This window comes from Lagenorhynchus albirostris, chromosome 15, assembly GCF_949774975.1.
Source record: "Lagenorhynchus albirostris chromosome 15, mLagAlb1.1, whole genome shotgun sequence".
In the NCBI taxonomy this organism is placed as follows: Eukaryota; Metazoa; Chordata; class Mammalia; order Artiodactyla; family Delphinidae; genus Lagenorhynchus; species Lagenorhynchus albirostris.
Window position 1 is genome coordinate 12,816,297 of NC_083109.1, and position 22,372 is coordinate 12,838,668.

Consider the following 22,372-nt stretch of genomic DNA (forward strand, 5'->3'; position numbering starts at 1 on the left):
TGGTTATGTTTACAACAGTGTTTCTCAGCCTCAGTACGGTTGACATTTTGGGCCCGATAATTCTTTGTTGTGGGATACTTAGTGGCATTCCTGGCCTCTACTCCTTGGATGCCAGTAGCTAGCCCACCCCTCCCTGCCCTGCTTCAGTTGTGACAACTAAAAATGTCTCTGGACGTTGCTAAATGTTTGCGCCTGAGGGAACTTGCTAAATTGCTAACCGTTTCCTGGAGTGGGAGAGTGGGGGACAGAAAGCACCCTCAGTTGAGAACCGTTGCTTTAAAAATAAATCCTTATGTGCTAGAGACACATATGGAAGTGTTTATAGGGGAAATTATATGATATCTTAGGTTTGTTTTAAACACTCCAGAAAAAGAAAAAGCAACAGGAAAGATGGAGGAAAGAAAAGTGGATCCTGAGTTGCCACTGTTGAAGCTGGCAGCTGGTTACCTGGGGTCCATCATACTGGTCCCTCTCCTTTTGTGTATGATAGAAATTGTCAATGAGAATAGGAAAAATAATGTAGGGTCTGGAGGCAGGAGGCCTGGGTTTGATCCTGGCCCTGCCACTTATTAGCTGTGTGACCTTAGGCAAGTCACTTAACCTCTCTGAGCCTTGATGGTCTCACCTGTTAAAATGGGGCTAATCATAATACTGACCTCATTGAGATGTAGTAGGATTATATCAGCCAGGGTTTACTGATCACTTACAAGGCACCAGACACTCTTCTAAGCACTTTACATATTTTAACTCCCTTAATCTTTACAGCAGCTTAGGACATAGATAGTGATATTACTCCAGATGAGGAAACTGAGTCTCAGAGAGGTTTAATAATTAGCTTTAGGTCTCTGAACTAGGAATTGGTAGCACTGGGATTTGAACCTGGGGTCTGTCTGTCTTAAAAACCTATAGTCTTAACAATTATACTCTATGCTGGGGATTGACACACTAGGGCCTATGGGCCAAATCCAGCCCACTGCTTTTTTTAAAAAAAATAAAGGTTTATTGGAACACAGCCATGCCCATTTCTTTACATGTTGTCTGTGGTGCTGTCACAGGACAGCAGCAGAGTTGAGTGTATAGTTGTAACTGAGACCATATGGCCCTTATAGACCACGTTTCCCAGTTGCCTTCTTTTCTCTGGAGCCTGTGTGTAGCTTGGCTGTGAAATAAAGAGTGTCCATATGTCACGCCCCCTACAGGAGGGACAATGTATTCACATCTGCGAAGTTGCTGGTGGGATTTTCTTATTTATTTATTTATTTATTTATTTATGGCTGCATTGGGTCTTCGTTGCTGCACGGGCTTTCTCTAGTTGTGGGCAGCGGGGGCTACTCTTCGTTGCGGTGCGCAGGCTTCTCGTTGCGGTGGCTTCTCTTGTTAGAGAGCACGGGCTCTAGGCACGTGGGCTTCAGTAGTCGTGTCATAAGGGCTCAGTGGTTGTGGCTCGCGGGCTCTAGAGCGCAGGCTCAGTAGTTGTGGCGCACGGGCTTAGTTGCTCCGCGGTATGTGGGATTTTCCTGGGCCAGGGATCGAACCCACGTCCCCTGCATTGGCAGGCGGATTCTTAACCACTGCGCCACCAGGGAAGCCCTGCTGGTGGGATTTTCAGGGAAGGGACACAGAGCATTTGATGGTTCCCTCTGCTTAGGATCAAAGGTGAGGCCTGAGCTTCCCTGGTGGCACAGTGGTTGAGAGTCCGCCTGCCGATGCAGGGGACACGGGTTCGTGCCTCGGTCTGGGAAGATCCCACGTGCCGCGGAGTGGCTGGGCCCGTGAGTCATGGCCGCTGAGCCTGCGCGTCCGGAGCCTGTGCTCCGCAACAGGAGAGGCCACGACAGTGAGAGGCCCGCATACCACAAAAAAAAAAAAAAAAAAGGTGTGGCCTGAGGTCAGGGCCTTGTCTGGGGCCTCCATGGAGGCAAGTGGAGCCACGGGCCTCTGCCTTTAAGTTCAAAGTCTTTGCTCCTGCAGGCTGCTGTCCACCATCACGGAGCCCACCTCGGGTGGGTCCTGCGATCCGCCCTTGGCCGAGGAGGCCTCATCCCCCCAGCTGGTCAGCGAAGAGACTGAGATGGACAGGACCGACCACGGGGGCAGCAAGAAAGTGTGCTTCAAGGTGTCAGAGGACGATCAGGAGGACTCGGGCCATGACACCATGAGCTACCGGGACTCCTACAGGTGGGGGCAAGCGGGGCTCTCGTGGGGTTTGCTGTGAATGGCCACTGACACAGTTGAGGCCTCCGCTGTGGGAAAGTCAGAATCAGAGGACATTTCCCAGGAAGCAGTGGGACGGGGCGCTGTCGCCTAGCCATGTGGTCCTGGGGGCTTAGGCCGCGCCCCACAGCACACCCCAGATGCCCCCTTCGGCTCCCCGTCCCCTGGTGGACACCACCCATCCTTTCTGCCTTGGCTCCACTCCGCACACGTTGATGGAATGTGGTCCAAGGAAAAGTCAAGATCTGCAGTGTGTTTTAAAATCAACGTTAAGACCTCTGGTTTCTGCAACAAACACTATTTTTACTTGATCCAGGGAGTAAGACCATTTTTTCCCCTGCTGACTCAGAGGATCTGAATTGTTTTCTCCTGGTTAATTATTAACAAGATCAGGGAAGTTTGAATTAGTGGGTTAAATAGACTGAAACCCCAATTTCCTGTAATAAACTATAGAGTGAGTGAATGGAATTCCTTACCACAAATAAACAAGCACCATAGCCTCCAGTGAAAGGTTACATAACATCTGACCATTGTGGTTAAAGTAGAGTCTTGGAGGGGCACTTCAGTTGTTCGTGGGCAAAATACAGAACTGATAGAATTTGGCAAGAAAGGCTTTGGTCCCCATCCTTCCAGCTTTTATATCCTTTCAGTCTTCAAGGGACCAGATTGGTCGGTGTTTCTTGGTGTCTGTATTACGAAATGGTCTGGCTGACTGGGTACCGTGTGTTCCTGGAGCCTCTTGTCCACAGACCAAGATCTCTCCCTCTCTCTGGGTTTCCATTCTGACATTTTTGGGTCCTCCGATTTTTCCTTTAATTGTCAGAAAGGTAAAGGAAAGAATTTCAGGGTTGTGGTTTTTAATTCCCCATGCCTTCTGACTTCCTGGGATACAAGCCAAGCAAACACAGTCCTTGTTCTTAGGAGGTTTCTAGCCAGGCTGGGGAGACAAAATATGGAACCATGTGGCCAAGTGTGGCGAATGCAGGTGTGTCCAGGGACAAGGCTGTCCCATGAAGACAGTGACAGGAGTTACACCCAAACGAAAATGATTCATTATCCACCTACCACTTCTGTACTGAGGCCTGGAAATGTTTCCCCAGCGTCAGACCTAGAAAACGCACCAGGACAACACTGCCCGTCTGTGGCTCTGGCGGTTGGCCCACGGTGCCTTCTCTGGACCAATCGTCCACCCAAGGGTTTTGTCTACACTCCAGAAAGTGGGTTCCGGGTGCTGGGACCAGAGGCTGTGAGTGGGAGGGTGACTCATGCCTTCGTCTCTGCTGCTTTGCAGTGAGTGTAACAGTAATCGGGACTCCGTCCTGTCTTACACCAGCGTGAGAAGTAACAGCTCCTACCTGGGCAGCGACGAGATGGGGTCTGGTGAGTGCAGAGGCTTGTGCTCCAGGAGAGGGGTCCCCCAGCGCGATTCTGTTTTGTTTATTTTTATTTTGTTATGCTTCACTCCATGTTATATTGTCTTCTATTACTTTGCATGGTGTGGTAGTGGTTTTCCTTCAGTCCTTTAGCAAACATTTATTGCTCACCAGTTATGTGCTGGGACCACGGCAGTGAATGAAGAGACAAAGATCCCAGCCCTCACGTTCTCCGTGAACGCCACGGACACGGGACAAATAAAAACACACACGATGCAGTTACATGTTGTGGTGAGGGCTCCAACGTTACTAAAATAGGGTGACCTGATGGTTTCCGTGAATGATGCATGCGCAAACCAAAAATTCAAATGACACAGGAAAGTTCAAAAGAAGTACATGGAAATAAGTCAGAATCTCAGCCTCTCCCCCAGAAATGACTATTGATTATATTTGGGGATTGCTGGTGAACATGTATTTCTGCACAGATGTGGAGAAATGTGGGTGGACGGCTGGAGGGACAGACAGACGTAAATAAGATTTTATAAATTAGATTCTATGTTACTTGGAATTTTTACTGAAAGACTGAAATTTGTTTTTATTTTAGTTTTATTGATTTCAGCCTTTAAAAATTTTATTTTGTGAATAAGACAGACATCCACATGGTTCATAATTCAAAAGGCATGAGAGGGTGGGTAGTGGCAAACCTCCCTCCCACCCCTGTTACCCGGCCTCCCGGTTCCCAAGCTCCCGCTGTCACTACTGCCCTATGTGTCCTTCCAGAGGCAGTATCTGTGCATAAAAATTTAATTTTAATCATACTTCAGTTTAACAGAAGAAAAAGAAGCTCACGTAAAGTCACAGATACTTCTGAACTTTAGGTAAATATCTCATCACATAAGATATTCAGCTGCAAAAACTATCCCTGGGGAGGTTTTAGGAAGGCGCTCACATGTGGCAGCTGATTTAAATGAAATGACTGGGGGATGAATGAGGAGACTGGCATCCGGTTCCTTATATCTGACTTTCTGTCTCCTCGTCTGCAGAGTGAAAACTAATAACATTGACTTACAATTGCGTAATGTTTTAGTTCCTGTTGCCCATTTTGCAGATGAAGAAACCGAGGTGCAGAGAGGTCAAGTGACTTGTGCAGTGTCACACAGCCAGGACCTGGGTCTATGAGACTCCAAGTCCACTGTGGGTTTTGGAGCTCTGTAGCTACATTGCTTTCTTGAGAAAGAGGCTGGGAAGGTGTGAGATGGGGCAGGAATAGTTGATGGCTGTGGTTTCTTCCTTCTGCAAGGGGACGAGCTGCCCTGTGACATGAGGATCCCGTCAGACAAGCAGGACAAGCTTCATGGCTGCCTGGAGCACCTCTTTAACCAGGTAGGACCTTTGTCCCAACTCCGGCCTGACCTTGAGTTCTTCCCATCACCCCTGGTAAGAACCCATAAGCCAGGAGCCGGGGCAGGGGCTATGAGTAATGAGTCCCTGCCACTTGGAGGGCCCTGTGGGCCAAACTAACCCAGAGCTTCCCGCCACCCAGGTGGACTCCATCCATGCACTCCTCAAGGGGCCAGTCATGAGCAGAGCTTTTGAAGAGACCAGGCATTTCCCCATGGACCACAGCTTACAAGGTGAGCAGAGAAGAGTCCCCAGGCAGGGCGAGGGATGACATCCAGCATCCGTCGGGGAGACGGGCTGCAATGGGTGACGTGTGCTGGACAGGCGTCAGGCCACCTGGGCCACGTTCTCAGCTTTGCCCCTCACCTGTTGAATGGCTATGGGTCAGTCCAGGGGCAGTCAGCAGGATCAGCCCGTGGGCCAGATCCAGCCCATGGCCTGTTTTTGTACAGACTGTGAGCTCAGAATGACTTTTCATTTATAATGGATTGTTAAAACGGAACGAAAGAAAGAATATGTGACAGAGACTGTATGCCCTGCAAAGCCTAAATCAGTTCCTATCTGACTCTTTACAGAAAAAGTGTGTGGACCGCTGGGCTGGTCCCTGAGCCTTTCTGGGCCTCCATCTGCCTGTTTATAACATGAGGGGAAGGACTGGAGCACGATTTGCCAAACCTCAGACACCCCACCCACAGCCCCTTCATCGTTTTAGACATATTCATAGAATCTGCCAACATCTTTACATTTTTTAAACCATATTCGTTTGCTGCCCATATTATTGATAGATCAAACTGTCTCCCTTTAAAAAATTCAGTTTTGAAAGGACCTTATTTAACTCCCCGTAAATGGAAAACCAGTATAAAATGTCATAAAATAATGATAAATCCAATGGAAACAGCAACAAAAAATGTCATTGTACTGTAGTTAGGCACTGTTGCCTGCCCAGAACTCTTTGTTCCTTATTCCTGAGGGGGATTAGTGAGTTAAAGAAGTGTTAAGGACTTACCAGCACCAAACTGAGACCTTCTTGAAATGATTGAGAGAAAAAGATTGACTTTTATGTCCCTCTATTTACTTCTCCTCCCATTTACCCATCCACCCACCTATTTAATCTATCCACCCATCTGTCCATCCATCCATCCATCCATCATCCATCCATCCATTCATCTATCCATCCATCCATCCATCCACCCACCCATCCACCTACCCACTCATCCACCCATCTGTCTACTCCATGCATCCATGCGTTCATACATCCAGTAAATAATTTCCAAGAACCAGCTTGTGTCAGGCCTTGTGCTGGGCCCTGGGGCCCATTAGATGAAAGTGACACTGCCTCTGACCTCAAGGAGCTTCAAGTAGAGTTCAGGAGATAGGAAAAGAAACAGGCAGTTGCTCCTAAGTGAGGGTCGGAAGTGGTGAGACGTTGGGGTGCCCTAGCTCAGCTCTCCCTCCTGCTGTCTCAGGATCATCTCTCCCTGGGATGGACCTTAGGAAGAAGAAATGTCAAACTCAGAGGAAACAAAACCACACATATCTCAGAAACCTGGGACTTTGTAGCAGGGAAGAGGCCAAAGGAGCAGGGACCTGTGTTTGCTTGTCTGGGGCCAGGTTCAAGTCCCTTTTCTGTCACTACCCTGCTGTGTGACTTGAGGCAAGTCACTTTTCCACTCTGTGCCTGGACGTCCTCCTCTGTGTAGGGAAAAGGTTACGCTAGGTTACAGCTCACGTGCCAGCTCGATTGGTTGTGGCTGTGAGGAGGTAGTACCCGAGAATCCTTCCGTGACTACATCCAGGCTTAGGAGACAAGCATGCCCTGATTGATTTGTGATGTCTGCATTGGATTTGTTGTACCTGTGAGGAGTCGCGGCCTCAGACGAGCGGGAAGGAGTGCTGAGATTGATCAGCAATGTCTGCCATGAGTGTGATACTATGAATTCGTAGCACACTTACCATGTATTTGCCTTCCATGGACCATAGTACCCTAGAGTCCTGCCAGCATCCTTGACCTAAGATTCTGAGCTTTGGAATCTAGTGATGGTACAGAGGCCTTTGTGCCACCATTTTCCAAAGCTATCTAATTGTCCCTTTCCTGCCCTCATGTCGCTTTCTGCCCCAGAGTTCAAACAGAAAGAGGAGTGTACAATTCGTGGCCGCAGCTTGATCCAGATCAGCATCCAGGAGGACCCCTGGAACCTCCCCAATTCCATCAAGACCCTGGTGGACAACATTCAGAGATACGTGGAAGGTCAGCTGGGCGGGGAAGGCTGTGATGTGGAGGTTTTGTGGCCTTTGGTTCTTGATGTGCAACGTGGAAGGATCAGGAATGGGTCCATCTCCGTGCCCCATGTCTCTCCAGGCCCAGGGAGAGGACAGGAAGAGAGAGTGTCCCTTTCTCAGCTGTGTCCTGCCCTGGGCAAGGCCCTGGGACAGTACACACTTGATCAAGGAACCGCTGATTTGGGGTGCCTGGGGCTTCCTTGCAGAGTCAGGAGGCTAAGAAGGCTGAACTTGTTCCTTCTCAGCTTCCAAAATTGTGGATGTAGTTCAGTTCCTTTTGCTTATTAACCAGGTTACAAGTTGGGGGGTGGGTGGGTCCTGATCAGACTTGGGCTGCCAGGTAATGTCTAATGCCGCAGCATTAAACACTGTGAACCTGCTGCCAGCATTTATAATCCGAGACCCCACTTGGCTGGAGATGAGTGGCGGCCACCCTCTTTAGGTGGGGGAGGGGCGCCTCCCAGTCCACATGGATCCCACCACGGCCTGTGGCCTGGGGTCTGCTTCATGCACCTTATGTTACCTGCCTGGCCCTTGGCAGCATTTGAGCCTGGGACTCCTGGGTTAGAAGGATCCCAGGCCAGGGAGACATCTGACCAGGACAGCAGGAGGTGCTTGGCCCCAGGGTCATGACCCCAGGAACAGCACCCTCTGACTTGGAAGTCTGTGTTGGCCCTGAGCTGTCCTGTCTTCCAAAACTGTGACTGGTGAAGAGCATGGACTCCAGAGCCAGATGGCCGGTGCTCGAACCCCAGCTCTCCCACTTACTGGCTGTGCGACCTTAGCAAGTTCCTTGACTTCTCTGTGCTCCAGTCTCTTCATGTGTAAAATGGGTTCATAGTGTTGTTGTGAGGGATAAACGAGTCGGTACAAACAAGGTACTTAGTACAGTGCCTGGCACACAGTAAGTCCTCAGTAAGCATTTGCTGGTGTTATTACCACACCCTGCCCTGCATCTTAGTGCCTCCCGAGGACAGAATGTATCACAAGAGGGCAAATCCAGGGGCCTTTCAGATTTTTCTTTTAAGCCCCTTCTGGGCCCAAGAGCCTTTATTTGACGGAAAGAGACCAGGGTGTTAGGCCTGTGTCTGGAAGGTCTGGGCTTTGTCTACCTGTGGGCAGGGCTTGGCTGTGTAGGACGATGTGAATAAGTACCTGAGTACACGTGTGAGTGTACGTGCTCTGAGTGTGCTCCCACATGTACGTACACACGTGTGTCAGGGTGTGCCCACGCACAGGTACAAGGTGTGGGCTGGGGGCTCTGGCCCATTAGTTGGAGGGGCTGGTTTGAGTCTCTGTGTAGACAGTTGGGGTGCAGCTGACAGTTGGGGTTTCTGGAATCTGCTCAACATTCAGTCAGAGCTTGTTGAGCACGGCTCTGTGTGCCCAGAGCTTCGCTGCAAGAAGGGGTCAGGCACGTGGGCTGCGGGGAGGCCTGGCTCGACTTGCTTCTTCCGCTAACCCCTCTCAGCCCATCTCCTTCTCCTTCCAGATGGAAAGAACCAGCTTCTCCTGGCCTTGCTGAAATGCACAGGTGAGGGCTTCGAAGGGGCAGCTGTCTGTGATTTGCACACACCCAGGTGCATCCGGGAGAGGCCCCCCGGCAGCCAGTGCCCATGACCGCACCCCGGGGAAGGCCTCTTCCGCCGGCCAAGGTTGACTTTTCCCCTGGTCGTCGGGGTCTGCACAGGGGGAGGTAACACCATGGCCTCTAGCCCCTCCAAGAACTACTCAGACCTCACTTCTTCCTCTTGTGTCTGGGGGACAAGTCTCAGGGCCCTGGAGCCAGGAGCACTGTCTCTTACCACTTCCCAGGCCTGGGCTGATCTTGACGAGGACACAGGATAGAGCACCGACAATTAGGGAGGCTCTTTGCCGGTAGAGCCCTCAGCCCCAGCCTGGGCTTCCTACCCCGAAGACAGTGGGGTGGAGGAGGGGCTGACGGGGGCCTAGGGGAATCTTGGAGATGTTCTCTGTCCCTCCCTTCCTTCCAGAAATTCTCAGCCAAGGGGCAGCTAGAATAGGATCTGGGTCAAAATTGGTCACTGAAAACCCATTGGCTAGAGCCAGTCATCAAAAATAATCCCTTCCCGGGCTTCCCTGGTGGCGCAAGTGGTTGAGAGCCCGCCTGCCGATGCAGGGGACACGGGTTCGTGCCCCAGTCTGGGAGGATCCCACATGCCGCGGAGCGGCTGGGCCCGTGAGCCATGGCTGCTGAGCCTGCGCGTCCGGAGCCTGTGCTCTGCAACGGGAGAGGCCGCAACAGTGACAGGCCCGCGTACCGCAAAAATAAAAACAAAAACAAACAAAGAAACAAAAATAATCCCTTCCAGGGAATTCCCTGGTGGTCCGGTGGTTAGGACTCGGTGCTTTCACTGCTGGGGCCTGGGTTCGATCCCTGGTCAGGGAACTAAGATCCCGAAAGCTGCGTGGCACAGCCAAAAGAAAAGAAAAAAATCCCTTCCAGGATATTAGGACCCTGAATGACTGATTGCCCAAAATTGGCCAGTTCTGTAAATCACATCACAAGCAGGGGGCAAGGAAGTGGTGGTGGGGGATGATAAGAAGGCATACTTCTCAAAAATAGAGAAAATGGTAAACTGCATTTCTTAAAACATGGAGCTGGCATCATCACTCTCAATCAATGCTGAGAAATTTCCTAATAAATGAACAGCTGAGGGTAAGGGTTTGGGGAACGCCCTTGGAAAATCACAAGTTGTTTTGTTGTTTTACTAGGCAGATGGGTCATTGAGGGGGCTGAGTTTTTCCACGGATTGGCTTGGCTTTTGGAGAGTTGAGTTTTATGGAGTTGCCTTTGGTGCCTGGGATGAATGAATTCTGTCTGCCAGTTGGCCCCGGATGGGTGGTCATGTTGGGGAGAGGAGGCTAGTCCCGGGCCCCGGGCTGTGGGGTACAGGCCTGCTGATGGTACAGGAGCCCCCTGCCCAGCGCGGCCCCGTCCCCTCTGTCCACAGACACAGAGCTGCAGCTGCGGAGGGACAGCATCTTCTGCCAGGCACTGGTGGCTGCCGTGTGCACCTTCTCCGAGCAGCTGCTGGCGGCCCTGAGCTACCGCTACAACAACAATGGCGAGTACGAGGAGAGCAGCCGGGACGCCAGCCGCAAGTGGCTGGAGCAGGTGGCGGCCACTGGCGTCCTCCTGCACTGCCAGTCCCTGCTCTCGCCGGCTGCGGTGAGTGGGGGGCGGGGGAGGTCTTGCTCAGGCTGTCGCTCACCCCGTTCATTTATTCAGCGGCTGTTTATCGAGCACCTACTATGTGTCACTGTTACAGGCACTGGGGACCCAGCAGTGGACAAAACAGAGAGTTCGTTTACTCAGGGACCTTATACCCTGATTTTGGGGAGATAGACATAAACAACTAAGGACCAGGGATGGTACAGACCAGTGGTTCTCACCAGGGCAGTTTTGCCCCCAGGGTACACTTGGCAAACTCTGGAGACATTTTTGGTTGTCACAACTGAGGGAAGAGGAAGTACTACTGGCATCTGGTGTGTAGAGGCCAGGGAGGCTGCTAACCTCCTACAACACACAGAATGCTCACCCCCGTCCCCACCCCCCGGCAGAGAATTATCTGGCCCCAAGTGTCAGTAGTGCTGCAGGTGAGAAACCCTCATTTATAGTGTTAAGGGCTAAGGGGAAGGTCTGGGGCGGTGGCAGTTGAAAGTTTTGATAAGGCAGCTACTGAAGGCCTCAGTGAGAGGTGACATCTGACCTAAGAGCCGAAGGAGGGGAGGGGGTGAGCCATGAGGACACTGGGGAGGAGCCCTCCAGGCAGAGAGAACAGCAGGTGCAAAGGTCCTGAGGCAGGAGGATGCACGCAGTGTTTGAGATACAACGAGGTACCCAGTGCGGCTGGAATAGAGTGCGTGAGCCCGGGGAAGGTGGGGGAGGTGAGTCCTGAGAATTAACTGGGGTCTGACTGTTCGGGGTCTTGCAGGCTGTTGTAGGACTTTGGCTGTTACTCTGAGTGGGTGGCAGTCAGGGGAGGGTTTTGAGGAGAGGAGGGACAGGATCTGACTTTGATACTTAAAGGATCACCCAGGCTGCGGGGTGGGGAAGAGTGTAGAGGGGCAAGGGCAGAAACTGGGAGACCAGTGAGCAGGCTTTTGTGGTAATCCAGGTGAACTTTGTTGATGCAAATAGCACCTTGTTTAGTCCTTGCAGTGGCCCCCAGATAGGTCCTTTCACCACCCACTTTTTAAGGATGAGAACACTGAGGCCCAGGGAACCTGTGTGAACCTGGGAGTCTGACTCTAGACCTGGTTCCCCCAGACTGCCCTGCCTTCTCCACATCTCTTTTATCTCTGAGTGCCCTGTCCATCCACTCGCAGGGCTCAGAATCAGGGTGGGTCCCTCTACCAGCTCCGGGAGGAGGCAGAGCCAATGACTCCGCATTTCAGGGTACTGGTACCCAGAGCCGATGCCCCCCCAGAAATCCAGCCGGCAGCAGCACTTGCTCTGTGCTGTTTGCCCCTCCACCCGTGTGCCCAGGCCTGAGCTCCCCACACCTTGCAGCCCTGAGCCTCCTAGACATTTTCCCGGGCCAGACAGGAAGCCAGAGCTGCAGCGGTTTGGGAAAGAGTGGCCGTGGTGCGCCCTCTGCTGGCCGATATTGCAGACGGGTGCCTGCCTGGTGGGAGACACCCTCTCATTGGTTTCTGGAACTGAGCACCCAGCCCTCACTTTCTTCTTCTCTGATGAGGACACCGGGACCCAGTGTGTTAATTCAGCAGTTGCCAGGATATGCAGGCTCTGAGCTGGGTGCTGCGTTGGAATGGTTCAGTGGGATTGGTGGGTTGACCCGGGTAAGAGGACCACCCAGCATGATAGAGCAGAGATGGGCTCTGACCTGGGAGGTGCAGGACAGGCCTGGAGCAAACACGATCTCACGTCCAGCCCCAGAGAGACCTGCGCAAGACCTCATGCCTGGTAGCGCCACAGCCTGGTGTGTCAACTAGAGTTGAATCATAGCATCTTGAAGTGAAACCTGGGGCAGGGGTGGCACCTGTGACTCCTCCACTCTGTCTTGCTCTTGCAGAAAGAGGAACGGACCATGTTGGAGGACATCTGGGTGACCCTGTCAGAGCTGGACAATGTCACCTTCTCCTTCAAGCAGCTGGACGAGAACTACGTGGCCAGTGAGTGATTCCTCCTACCCCCACCGTGGGAGTCGGGGTTCTGGAGTGGAAGGGACTGCTCTGGGGTCACCCTGTCCCTCCCCCTGCCACCAGGCCAGCTGCCTGAAGTTGACCCAGGACCCAGTGCTTTCAAACCTCATGCTCCCAGCATACAGGGAAGGAGAGGGTCTCTTTTTTTTATAAACCCAGCCGTCTCCAAGAGCACTTAAGAGGGAAAAACAGCCAGTACCCAGTTCTTATTAAAACTCCTAGAGATAACCTTCGGTGGGATGAAGACGTGTTAAGATTTTCTAAGAACTTACACCATAATTTTCTTTTTTCCTTTCTTTCTCCCTCCCTCCCACCCATCATTCCACTTGCCTACCCACTCATCCACTCATTCATCTACTCATCCATCCACCCATCCATTTATCTATCCATACATCCATCCATCCCCCATCCACCCACACACTCATCCATCTATCCACATACCCATAATTTCGAGCACATGATACGAGTCAGGCTCAGTTTTAGGTTCTGGGCCACAGTGGAGAGATATACGGCCATGGTTTCTGCCCTCCTGGAGCTCACATTGTGGTCCAGTGGGTCTCAGCCCTGGCTGCACTGGGATCGCCCAGGGAGCTTTTCAGATACTGATGCCTCAGTCCCAGCCCCAGCCCTGGTGATTTGGATTCAGCCTGTGGGGTGGATCCTGGGCCTTGGGATTCAAGATAGGCTTTCCAGGTGACTTTGATGTATAGCCAGGACTGAGAATCACTGCGCTCGGTTCTAGAGCCATGGTTCTCTGAGTGTGATCCCTGGACCAGCGGCACCTGGAAGCTTGTTAGCCTAATTCCCAGACCTGCTGAATCCCAGACCGGAAGCAGAGCCCAGAAATGGGTGTCAGCAAGCCCTCCCGGTGATTTGGAAGCATGCTAGTTTGAGAACCCCTGCTTTTTTTGTTGTTGTTTTTTATTATCACCTCCCTGAGGAGCTTGTTGAGACAATTTTTTCCTAATCACCCACACCCCCGTGAAATTTTTATATCATGGATGTACTATATATCTGTTATGTACTATATGTATATATGTGCTTTACATATAAAAAGAGTACTTTTTTTTTTTTTCCTTTTGCCCCCAAAACCAACTTTTACCTCCTTGGAGGTGATATCACTGGAGTCTAGAAGCACAGGGGGTTTCATTTCGGGGACCAATTGGAATTGGTTGGCAGTGCCTGTCTGTAGGCCAACTTGGGCTCAGGGAGAATTATCCATCAATTAGTGATGTCTGCTATGGGTGCAGGATGGGGTGTTGGTGCCACCCCTGCCACAAGCTCTTTGCTGTGTGTGTAAATAAGATGCAGGTGCTGTGTGAGGGTAGCTTTTGCCAGGTAGAGGCCCTGGGCTACCAGGTGAGGGGTAGAAGGAGCATCGGTGAGGCTCTGAAGATAAACAGGGACAACTCCGCAGCTGGGCAGAATCAATGTCAGGTGTAAGAATTAAGCAGTGGAAACTGGGACCTGTCAAGGGAGGTGAAAAGGGAGGTCAGAGGTTGCTCCTCTGAGTAGTAGGGGGACGGGGCTATCTGAGGTGCCCCGAGACTGTGGGAGGGCAGGAAGGTCTGAAGCCGCGGCTCTGGGGTGGGCAGACAGGGAGGTCCTGGGACATCACAGTGGCGATCTGAAGGAGGTCTGTAGCTGCCCTCGCGGAGGTGGGGCGGGGCCCCTCCGGCCCTGATGGTGAGCCCTCTGCCCCACCACGTCCCCCACCAGACACCAACGTCTTCTACCACATCGAGGGCAGCCGGCAGGCACTGAAGGTCATCTTCTACCTGGATAGCTATCACTTCTCCAAGCTGCCCTCCCGCCTGGAGAGCGGGGCCAGTCTAAGGCTGCACACCGTGCTCTTCACGAAAGGTGAGCCGCGGGGACGGGCTGAGTGGGGCCCACTGGGGATGGCCGTGCACACCGGGAGCCAAGCACCTGCCCTCGCTCTTCTTCCTTCACAGCTCTGGAGAACATGGAGGTGCCGCCTCCTCCAGGCAGCCAGATGGTGGAAGATTTGCAGCAGGAGATCAATGCCCAGTCCCTGGAGAAGGTTCAGCAGTATTACCGCAAACTCAGGTATCTGCATGGGCTACATGATGGGTCAGGATTCTGAACACTGTCACGGGGAGTGAGCATTAGCGTGTAAGGCACCGGACGGGCCCCCAATGCGGGGGCGGGCAATGCCCTTTCTTGAGCATCTACTGTGCGCCAGGCCCTCTGCCTACACGAGCTCATCAGATTCTCACAGCAGTCACTGGCAGCCATTCTAACCCACTTTGAAGATGAGGAAGCTGATGTCCAGAGAGCACACCCAGCTTGCCCAAGTCACGCAGCTAGACTGGGTCTGCCTGGCTTCAAAGCAGGTCCTTCCATCTCGGGGGAGATGCCTGTTTCATTCTGCATGGGGGTGGGAGCTGGGACAGGGGCCCTGGGATTCTTGAGCCTGTGAGTGAGGGACATGACTCCAGAGCCTCGGCCCTGCTCAGGGGAGACCCCCAGAGAGAAGAAAGAGTAGGGGTCACATCCGCCAGGAGGAAGCCTGGGGCCCAAGGAGGCAGCTCCCACTACTGCTGCCCCCATCCCAGCCCGTCCCTACTTCTGCCTCACCTTCTCCCTCCGTGAAGAAGGCGGGCTGAGAATTAGGAGGCCGGGGTTTCAGGGTGTGGTACTATTTGGAAATGGGAGAATGATGCTTTCATATGTCTGTTCAGAGAAAACATCTACCTGTATTATTATAACTGGCATCTCTCTGGATCATTCGATGCCATCAATCTGTTCTGTGCCGTTCGCTGAATATTTTAAAAATTGCCACTGTGATCATTCATTCATCTCTTCTTTCATTCAGCACCTGTCACTCAAGGCCTTCCATAGGCCAGGTTCTGTTCTGGGTGCTCACTTAGGAGTCAACAGTGACCAAACAAAGCCTGTTCTTCATGGAGGGTAGATTCTAGAGCTGCTGTGGTCTGGCCCACCCCCTGTTTTGTCAATAAAGTTTTATTAGCACACAGCCACGTTCATCCATGTGTGTATCGTCTCTGGCTGCTTTTGTGTTGCAACAGCAGAGCTGAGTAGCATCTTCACAGAGACTGGTCTACACAGCCTAAAATATTTACTCTTTGGCCCTTTACCAAAAAAGTTGGCCGAGCGCTGTTCTAGAAGGGGAGATATGCAATAACCCAGTAAGCAGAGCAGTGTGACATGTCAAGTGATGAGGGTGCTCAGAGGAGAGACACAGCAGGATGGGAGAGAGAGTGGGGTGTCGGTGCTGATTCTGACGGCCAGTCGGGGGGAGGTGGCATTTGAGGAGTGCCCGGGAGGCCCCTTCCTGCTTCTCCCAGGACTGTTGGAGGAACGGGTGACTGTGGGTGTGGAGAGCTGTGTCAACCGCTCTTAATGATTTGTTTCCTCCAGTTGTTGGAGGGCAAAGAGGCTGCGGCTGCAGTGGGGCAGGGGCTGGGAGGACGGTGGGGGTGGCGGCCCTACCCTCACCCCCGTCTTTCTCTCTCAGGGCATTTTACCTGGAACGGTCTAACCTGCCCACGGACGCCAGCACCACAGCGGTGAAGATAGACCAGGTGTGCCCTCCTTCCCTTCACCTGCCGTGGAGCTTGGGCAGGGCTGGGGGTTCGTGTGGTCAGACAGGGCCCAGGGTCACACCCCAGCCAGAATCCTGGCCGAGATGCCCCAGAGGCCTCTGCCGTCCCTCCTCCAGGAAGTCTTCTGTGATAACTCCTTCCCCATTCGAGAAATCCTGACATCTTCCCCACCTGCTTCAGAACTCCTTAGATGATGTATTCTCACTGGCACCCACTCACCTGTGCCTCTTGCGTCTCCCTTGTTCATCACAGCATCTCTCTGAGGCTGGAGCCTCACACCAGATGCGGCCATGCAGTGCTCTTTTTGTGTGTTTCCAATTTGTTGCCAGCATTTAAAAGTCAAAAGATTTCCCGCAAAACGGAGGCTTCTAGTTTATCTTTAGCAGTGGGAATACCTGGCTGTCTGGTCCACATTCCTGCGTGTTGCACTCGGCCTTGCGGGGGCTGTGTCCCCCCGCCTACTGCTGCATGCTGCAGGCCTTTCCCCCTCTGCCCAGGCTCTCTATCAGGCCTCGATTTCTTTTTTTTTAATTAATTAATTAATTTATTTGGCTGCATTGGGTCTTCGCTGCGGCACACGGGAGCTTCGTTGCAGCGCTTGTTGCGGCGCGTGGGCTTCTCTCTGGTTGTGGCGTGCGGGTTTTCTCCTCTCTCATTGTGGCGCGGGCTCCAGAGCGCGTGGGCTCTGTAGTCTGCGGCACGCGGGCTCCAGTTGAGGCGTGCGAGCTCAGTAGTCGTGGCGCGCAGGCTGAGTTGCCCTGCGGTGTGTGGGATCTTAGTTCCCCGACCAGGGATCGAACCCGCGTCCCCTGCATTGGAAGGCAGATTCTTTACCACTGGACCACCAGGGAAGTCCCTGTCAGGCCTTGATTTGGACAGTGGTTTTGGGGCTCCTGGCCTCGGACCGCGAGGCTGGGCTCCGAGAGAAGGGCTGGGCACAGCCCTTCGGGAGTTTGTATAATAGTCTGGCTGGCAGAGTCTTGAGCCGACACAGGAAGCACTGGCCAGTGTTCTGCGCCTGCACAGGCGGCGCAGGAAAGGGGAGGTGGGGCAGAGCAGAAGGGAAGGCTGCTCCTGGGGAGGTGCTGCTATTTGGAGAGGACAGGAGTGGGTATTCGCTGAGGCTTGGTCGTGGGCGCACCTGGGCAGGTGAAGAGAATTAGATGGGAGGGTTAGGCCTGAAATATATCGTGAGCAGAGGAGGTGAGCCGAGAGGACAGCTGCTGTAACGGAGCTGGATTGGAGGTGATGACGGGGAGGAAGGACAGGTGGGGGCCTCCTCCGACCGTCCGGGTATGTGTGCCTCGCAGCTGATCCGCCCCATCAATGCCCTGGACGAGCTCTGCCGCCTCATGAAGTCCTTCGTCTACCACAAGCCCGGTGCCGCTGGGAGCTTGGGCGCCGGCCTCATCCCCATCTCCTCCGAGCTCTGCTACCGCCTGGGGGCCTGCCAGATGACCATGTGCGGCACGGGCATGCAGAGGTGTGCGGGCCCTGAGCGGGGGCGGGCCTCTGGGCGGTTTGGGGGCCCGGGACGGGAGGACGAAGGCCAGGTTTGAATCCCGATTCTGCCGCTGCCTGTTGAGCCCAGACGAGGCCGTGGCTGCCCCCGCCCGCCACCGAGCCTCAGTTTGTCTGCTGTGAAATGGGACCTCGGGAGGAGGTGGTCCTCGGAGGGCTGCTGAGCTTCCCGGTTCTCTCACCCTGATTGGTGTGACTGAGCGTCTCTGCAGCCTGGTTCTGCTGGAGCATCCGTTCAACATAAGCAGGAATGATCGTGCCTCTTGGTTGGGGCAGATCTGGACACTTTCCCACTTCTGTCCTCTGTCCCTGCTGCTCTGATTGGGGCCTTGGGGGCCGTGGGGGGCCAGGCAGTCGCCCCCGTCTCACCTGCCGCCCCTGTTGCCGCCCCCCCGCAGGAGCACCCTGAGCCTCTCCCTGGAGCAGGCAGCCATCCTGGCGCGGAGCCACGGGCTGCTGCCCAAGTGTATCATGCAGGCCACGGACATCATGCGGAAGCAGGTGAGGGGACCCACCCCCCGGGGCCCCACCAGGCTGCGTGCAGGGCACCCAGATCCGGGCCCGGTGGACACAGGGAGAGGTGGACTCACAGCGCGGGTGGGATGAGGGGCTGTCTGGGGACTGGGCTGCTGCCCGTCTCCCCATCTAGAGGGCTGAGGATTTCAGCTCCCATTATGCCCACCCACACCCACATGCTTCCTCGAGCGCCCTGGACTCCGTGCGGAGGCAGCCCAGGGCCTCACCGTGCTTTCTTCCCAGGGCCCCAGGGTGGAGATTCTGGCCAAAAACCTCCGAGTCAAGGACCAGATGCCCCAGGGTGCACCACGGTGAGTGGCTGTCCCTCCCCGTCCCCTTTCCTCTCCTCCCTTCTGTGAAGGCCAGGACTTGGGCTGGGCTTCACCCCAGACAGACCCGCTGGTGTTCAGATGGGGCTTCCCCTCTCATGTACGGGATCCCATTTGGGAAACAACAAATACGACTCAGTCTGTTACCTCCCAGAGCTCCCACTTTGGCTGGGAAAGTGAGGCAGGGCCCCCACAGTGAGCCATGGGGCAGTAATTTGTGTGCCCCCCACCGCCCTTCTCTGTCACCCTGCTGCCCTCAGAGCCCTCAGCCCACCTACCTCATCCTGTCCTCACGGCCCATCATCTCCACATTGATGTCAGACCTTCTCGTGGTACTGTGTGCAGCCCCCTTTCCCAGGAATAACTCATTTTTATGCGTCCTCCCTCTCCATCCACACTGCCCTGCTTTGCTGTTGACATAGGCCCACAATTTTTTTTTTTTTTTGCGGCACGCGGGCCTCTCACTGCTGTGGCCTCTCCCGTTGCGGAGCACAGGCTCCGGACGCGCAGGCTCAGCGGCCATGGCTCACGGGCCCAGCTGCTCCGCGGCACGTGGGATCCTCCTGGACCGGGGCACGAACCCACGTCCCCTGCATCGGCAGGTGGGCTCCCAACCACTGCGCCACCAGGGAAGCCCCAGGCCCACAATTTTTAAATAACTTTTTAATTTTGAAATAGTTTGAGTATCTGACTATTTTGAAATAGTTTGACTCACAGGAAGTTGCAAAAATTGTACAGGGAGTTTCCATGTGGTCCTTCACTCAGCTCCCCCCGCCAAGAATAATGTCTCTCGTAACCACAGGACATTGTCAAGACCAGGAAACGGTGTTGGAGCAATACAAGAACTCATACAGATCTTATATATGATTCACTAGTTTTTGCATGCGCTCTCTTAGCCCTCGTTATTATTATTATTATTATTATTATTTTTAGGCCACGTGGCATGGCTTTTGGGATCTTAGTTCCCCGGCCATGAATTGAATCCGGGCCCTCAGCAGTGGAAGTGCAGAGTCCTAACCACTGGACTGCGAGGGAATTCCCCTCATTACTTTTACTTTTTTATTTCTAATTTTTATTTTTTGGCCTCACCGTTTGCCATGCGGGATGTTAGTTCCCTGACCAAACCCGTGCCCCTTGCAGTGGAAGCATGGACTCTTAACCACTGGACTGTCAGGGAGGCCCCTCCCCTCATTACTTTTAAATACTTTTATATGTCGCTTCCCCCGCTCCAGGCACCACTCTAGTATCTTTACCTATATTAACTTATTTGCTCCGAACAACAACTCTGTGAGCAAGGTACTATTACTATCCCCCATTGGCAGGTGGGGACACTGAGGCCCAGAGAGGCTAAGTATCTTGTCCAAGGTCACACAGCTAGCACACAGAACCACAGAGTTGCGCTTCTGAACCCAGCCATTCTAGGCCCAGAGGCCACACTCCTGACCACTGTGCCACCTTGCTTCCCTGTCTTGTCTGTGTCACCACAGCAGCCTCCTGTCTGGTCCCTCTGCCATCATTCTCCCCACAGCAGATCTACCGTCTCCCCTGCTTGAAACCCATTAGTGGCTCCTTCTTACTTGAGGGTAGAGCTCAGAATCCTCCCAATGCAGAAAGAAAACCAAGGTAGCTCCCCACGTGCTGCAGGGAGAGGCCCCCAAGATATATTAAGTAAAAGACTCCAGTGGCAGAGTGCTGGGTCTACTTTGCCACCATTAGCGTGGAAAAATGCACACCCACCCACACAAGGATCTTAACATAAACATGCGCGCATATATGTGTCTGTTTTTGTAAACCCCTTGCCAGTCTGGAGGGAGCAAGGCTCCTGTGGGGCGGGGACTGTACCACTAGGGGAAAGTGGGTGGCATCAGTTTTTCACTCTGCATCTTTTTACACCTGTTGAGTTTTGTTTTCTGGGCATGGATTACACGCTCACATAGATCACATGTTGCAATAATAATAATAGGCCTTGGCCTGCCTGGCTCGTCCTCATCCTCTGCACCTCCATCCACCAGGCTCTACCGCCTCTGCCAGCCGCCGGTGGACGGAGACCTCTAGACACTGAGGTGCCTGGTGCTCGGCTGCGTCCTCTGGAGCTGGGATTTGGGAGGACACAGGGGGCCATGTGGCCTTCTCCAGAGCTGGCCCGAGACCTCCTCTCCTGCCTGCTTGAAGATCTGTCCGGCCTCCTCCATCACCTCCTGGAAGGATAAGCAGTGCCCCCACTCCTGGATGAGATGGTGGATCGGCCCTGGGCTGGCATGTTCTTCACACTTCGGGCAGAAGCCCGAGGGGTGCTGGGGACCCACAGAACTGATGGGTGCAGCCAGGGCCTGCGCTCCGGCCTGCAGGTCCCCAGAACACAGGGGAGAAGTCACGGGCACTGCAGCTGGAGGCCCGCGGCCCCAGCTCCCTCGGGATGGCTCAACCTGCACTTTGGAAACCTCTGGTTTCCTTCTACGTCCACATTCCAGGCAACCACATGTGTCTGCTCTTCTTCCTCACCTTAGCTTCCAGATTCCCCCCTAACCCTGTACTAATCTGCCCGATGGACTCGGAGAAGCCGGGCCTCTGCCGTAAAGACAGAGGGACAGGGCACAGCGCCTGTTACCAAGAGGACGGTCGGAAGCCGTACCGGCTTCCGCCATCAGCGCCATTGGAACTCGAGCCATCAGCCCTGGGCACGAGATTTGCTCTGACTTTATTTATACGGCGTGAACTCTCTATGGTTTATTTTGAGGTTTTTATGTTGTCGTTGGTATCGCTGAGATTTTTTTTTCCCCCAGGTTGCGTGATTATATATTTGACATTTTAAATTTCAAAGAAAGCTATATTGTCTAACAGGGGACCAGCATAAGGTAGTATTGACAACTTTTCCCAGTTCTACTAAAAAAAAAAAAGAAAAACTAAATTATTGAAAATTCAAAAGATGTCACTATTTCATCTTTTTAATATTAGGGTCTTAAGCTGTGGCTTACAGGTATCGACTAGCGTTCCTTTTCCCACCCACCCTCAGTTCTCCAGCAGTTGGTCTGTATCAGGGTGAATTACTTTGTTCTTTGAACAACTGGCTACAAGGGTTTGAGAGGTGGCTGGGCCAGGCCTGAGGGCTGGAGGGGGTTGAACCATCCATTGGAGAGGCAGCCCCACCCTGGTGTCTGTCCTCTGCAGGTAGAAGGGCTGCCAGGAAACACTGAGTGGTACCTTCTGTAATTTATTTTTTGATGTTAACTCAGAGCAGGGCATTTGGGACTTCTCAGCCAGCTAGAGAGACAGGAAGCTACCCTGCCCACCTGGGCACAAGGACCCACACAAGATTCCCCCTCTGCCCCCCCCCCAGCAGTTTGTCCCCTCTAGGTTCTGTTGCCAGCAGGGAAATGTCACAGCTGGGACAGAAGGGAGGAGTCTTTACAGCCTTGGCTGATGGGTGAAATCAGGTGTGGGTTTCCCGCTGCCCTGGAGGCTTGAAGACCCATCAGCATCTTGGCCCCGTGCACCCCCAGGGGCCGCCTTCCCTCTCTTTCCACCCTGCACCAGATTGCAAGAGATGGGCTTGTTGCAGGACAGAGACGGCACAGATACAAAACGAGGACCCCATGGCAGAAACGGAGAGGGGCCCCCGAGGGCAAGGGCATCGTGCACTGGTTTACTTTGAAATGTACAGATCTTCTCATTCAATTCATGATAGATTTTTTATTATTATTATTAAAAGTCGGTTTATAATACAAAGATCCTGATCTGTGGCGAGTTCCTTTGGGGCCAACCCTGGTGGCGTGGGCGTGGCTAGGCCGGCCAGCGTCACAGGCGGAGTGAGCAACGGCTTTGAAGATGGGACGGAGGACGATCGCTTCGATACCGTCAGGGCCCTTGAGGCAGCGATCCCTGCTCAGTGAGTTACCACTCTGAACCTCAGTTTCCTTCTCTAAAATGGCAGAGTATATATATTCCCTCGCAGGGGACT

At 53.4% G+C, this 22,372-nt stretch overlaps 1 protein-coding gene across 1 annotated transcript in view; it reads left to right on the plus strand.

Annotated features, from left to right (window-relative positions):
- Window positions 1-22,142, plus strand: part of PREX1 (phosphatidylinositol-3,4,5-trisphosphate dependent Rac exchange factor 1) — a 197,622-nt gene extending 175,480 nt beyond the window's left edge. Inside the window, exons 26-40 of the mRNA XM_060123573.1 lie at window positions 1,972-2,178; window positions 3,506-3,594; window positions 4,888-4,970; window positions 5,131-5,221; window positions 7,108-7,236; window positions 8,761-8,802; window positions 10,244-10,461; window positions 12,329-12,428; window positions 14,178-14,321; window positions 14,414-14,528; window positions 15,961-16,027; window positions 17,359-17,531; window positions 17,968-18,070; window positions 18,329-18,396; window positions 20,427-22,142. Of these exons, the coding sequence (XP_059979556.1) occupies window positions 1,972-2,178; window positions 3,506-3,594; window positions 4,888-4,970; window positions 5,131-5,221; window positions 7,108-7,236; window positions 8,761-8,802; window positions 10,244-10,461; window positions 12,329-12,428; window positions 14,178-14,321; window positions 14,414-14,528; window positions 15,961-16,027; window positions 17,359-17,531; window positions 17,968-18,070; window positions 18,329-18,396; window positions 20,427-20,469 (1,672 nt within the window). The 3' untranslated portion in view covers window positions 20,470-22,142. The remainder of the gene's footprint in view (window positions 1-1,971; window positions 2,179-3,505; window positions 3,595-4,887; window positions 4,971-5,130; window positions 5,222-7,107; window positions 7,237-8,760; window positions 8,803-10,243; window positions 10,462-12,328; window positions 12,429-14,177; window positions 14,322-14,413; window positions 14,529-15,960; window positions 16,028-17,358; window positions 17,532-17,967; window positions 18,071-18,328; window positions 18,397-20,426) is intronic.
- The last annotated feature ends 230 nt before the right edge of the window (window positions 22,143-22,372 follow it).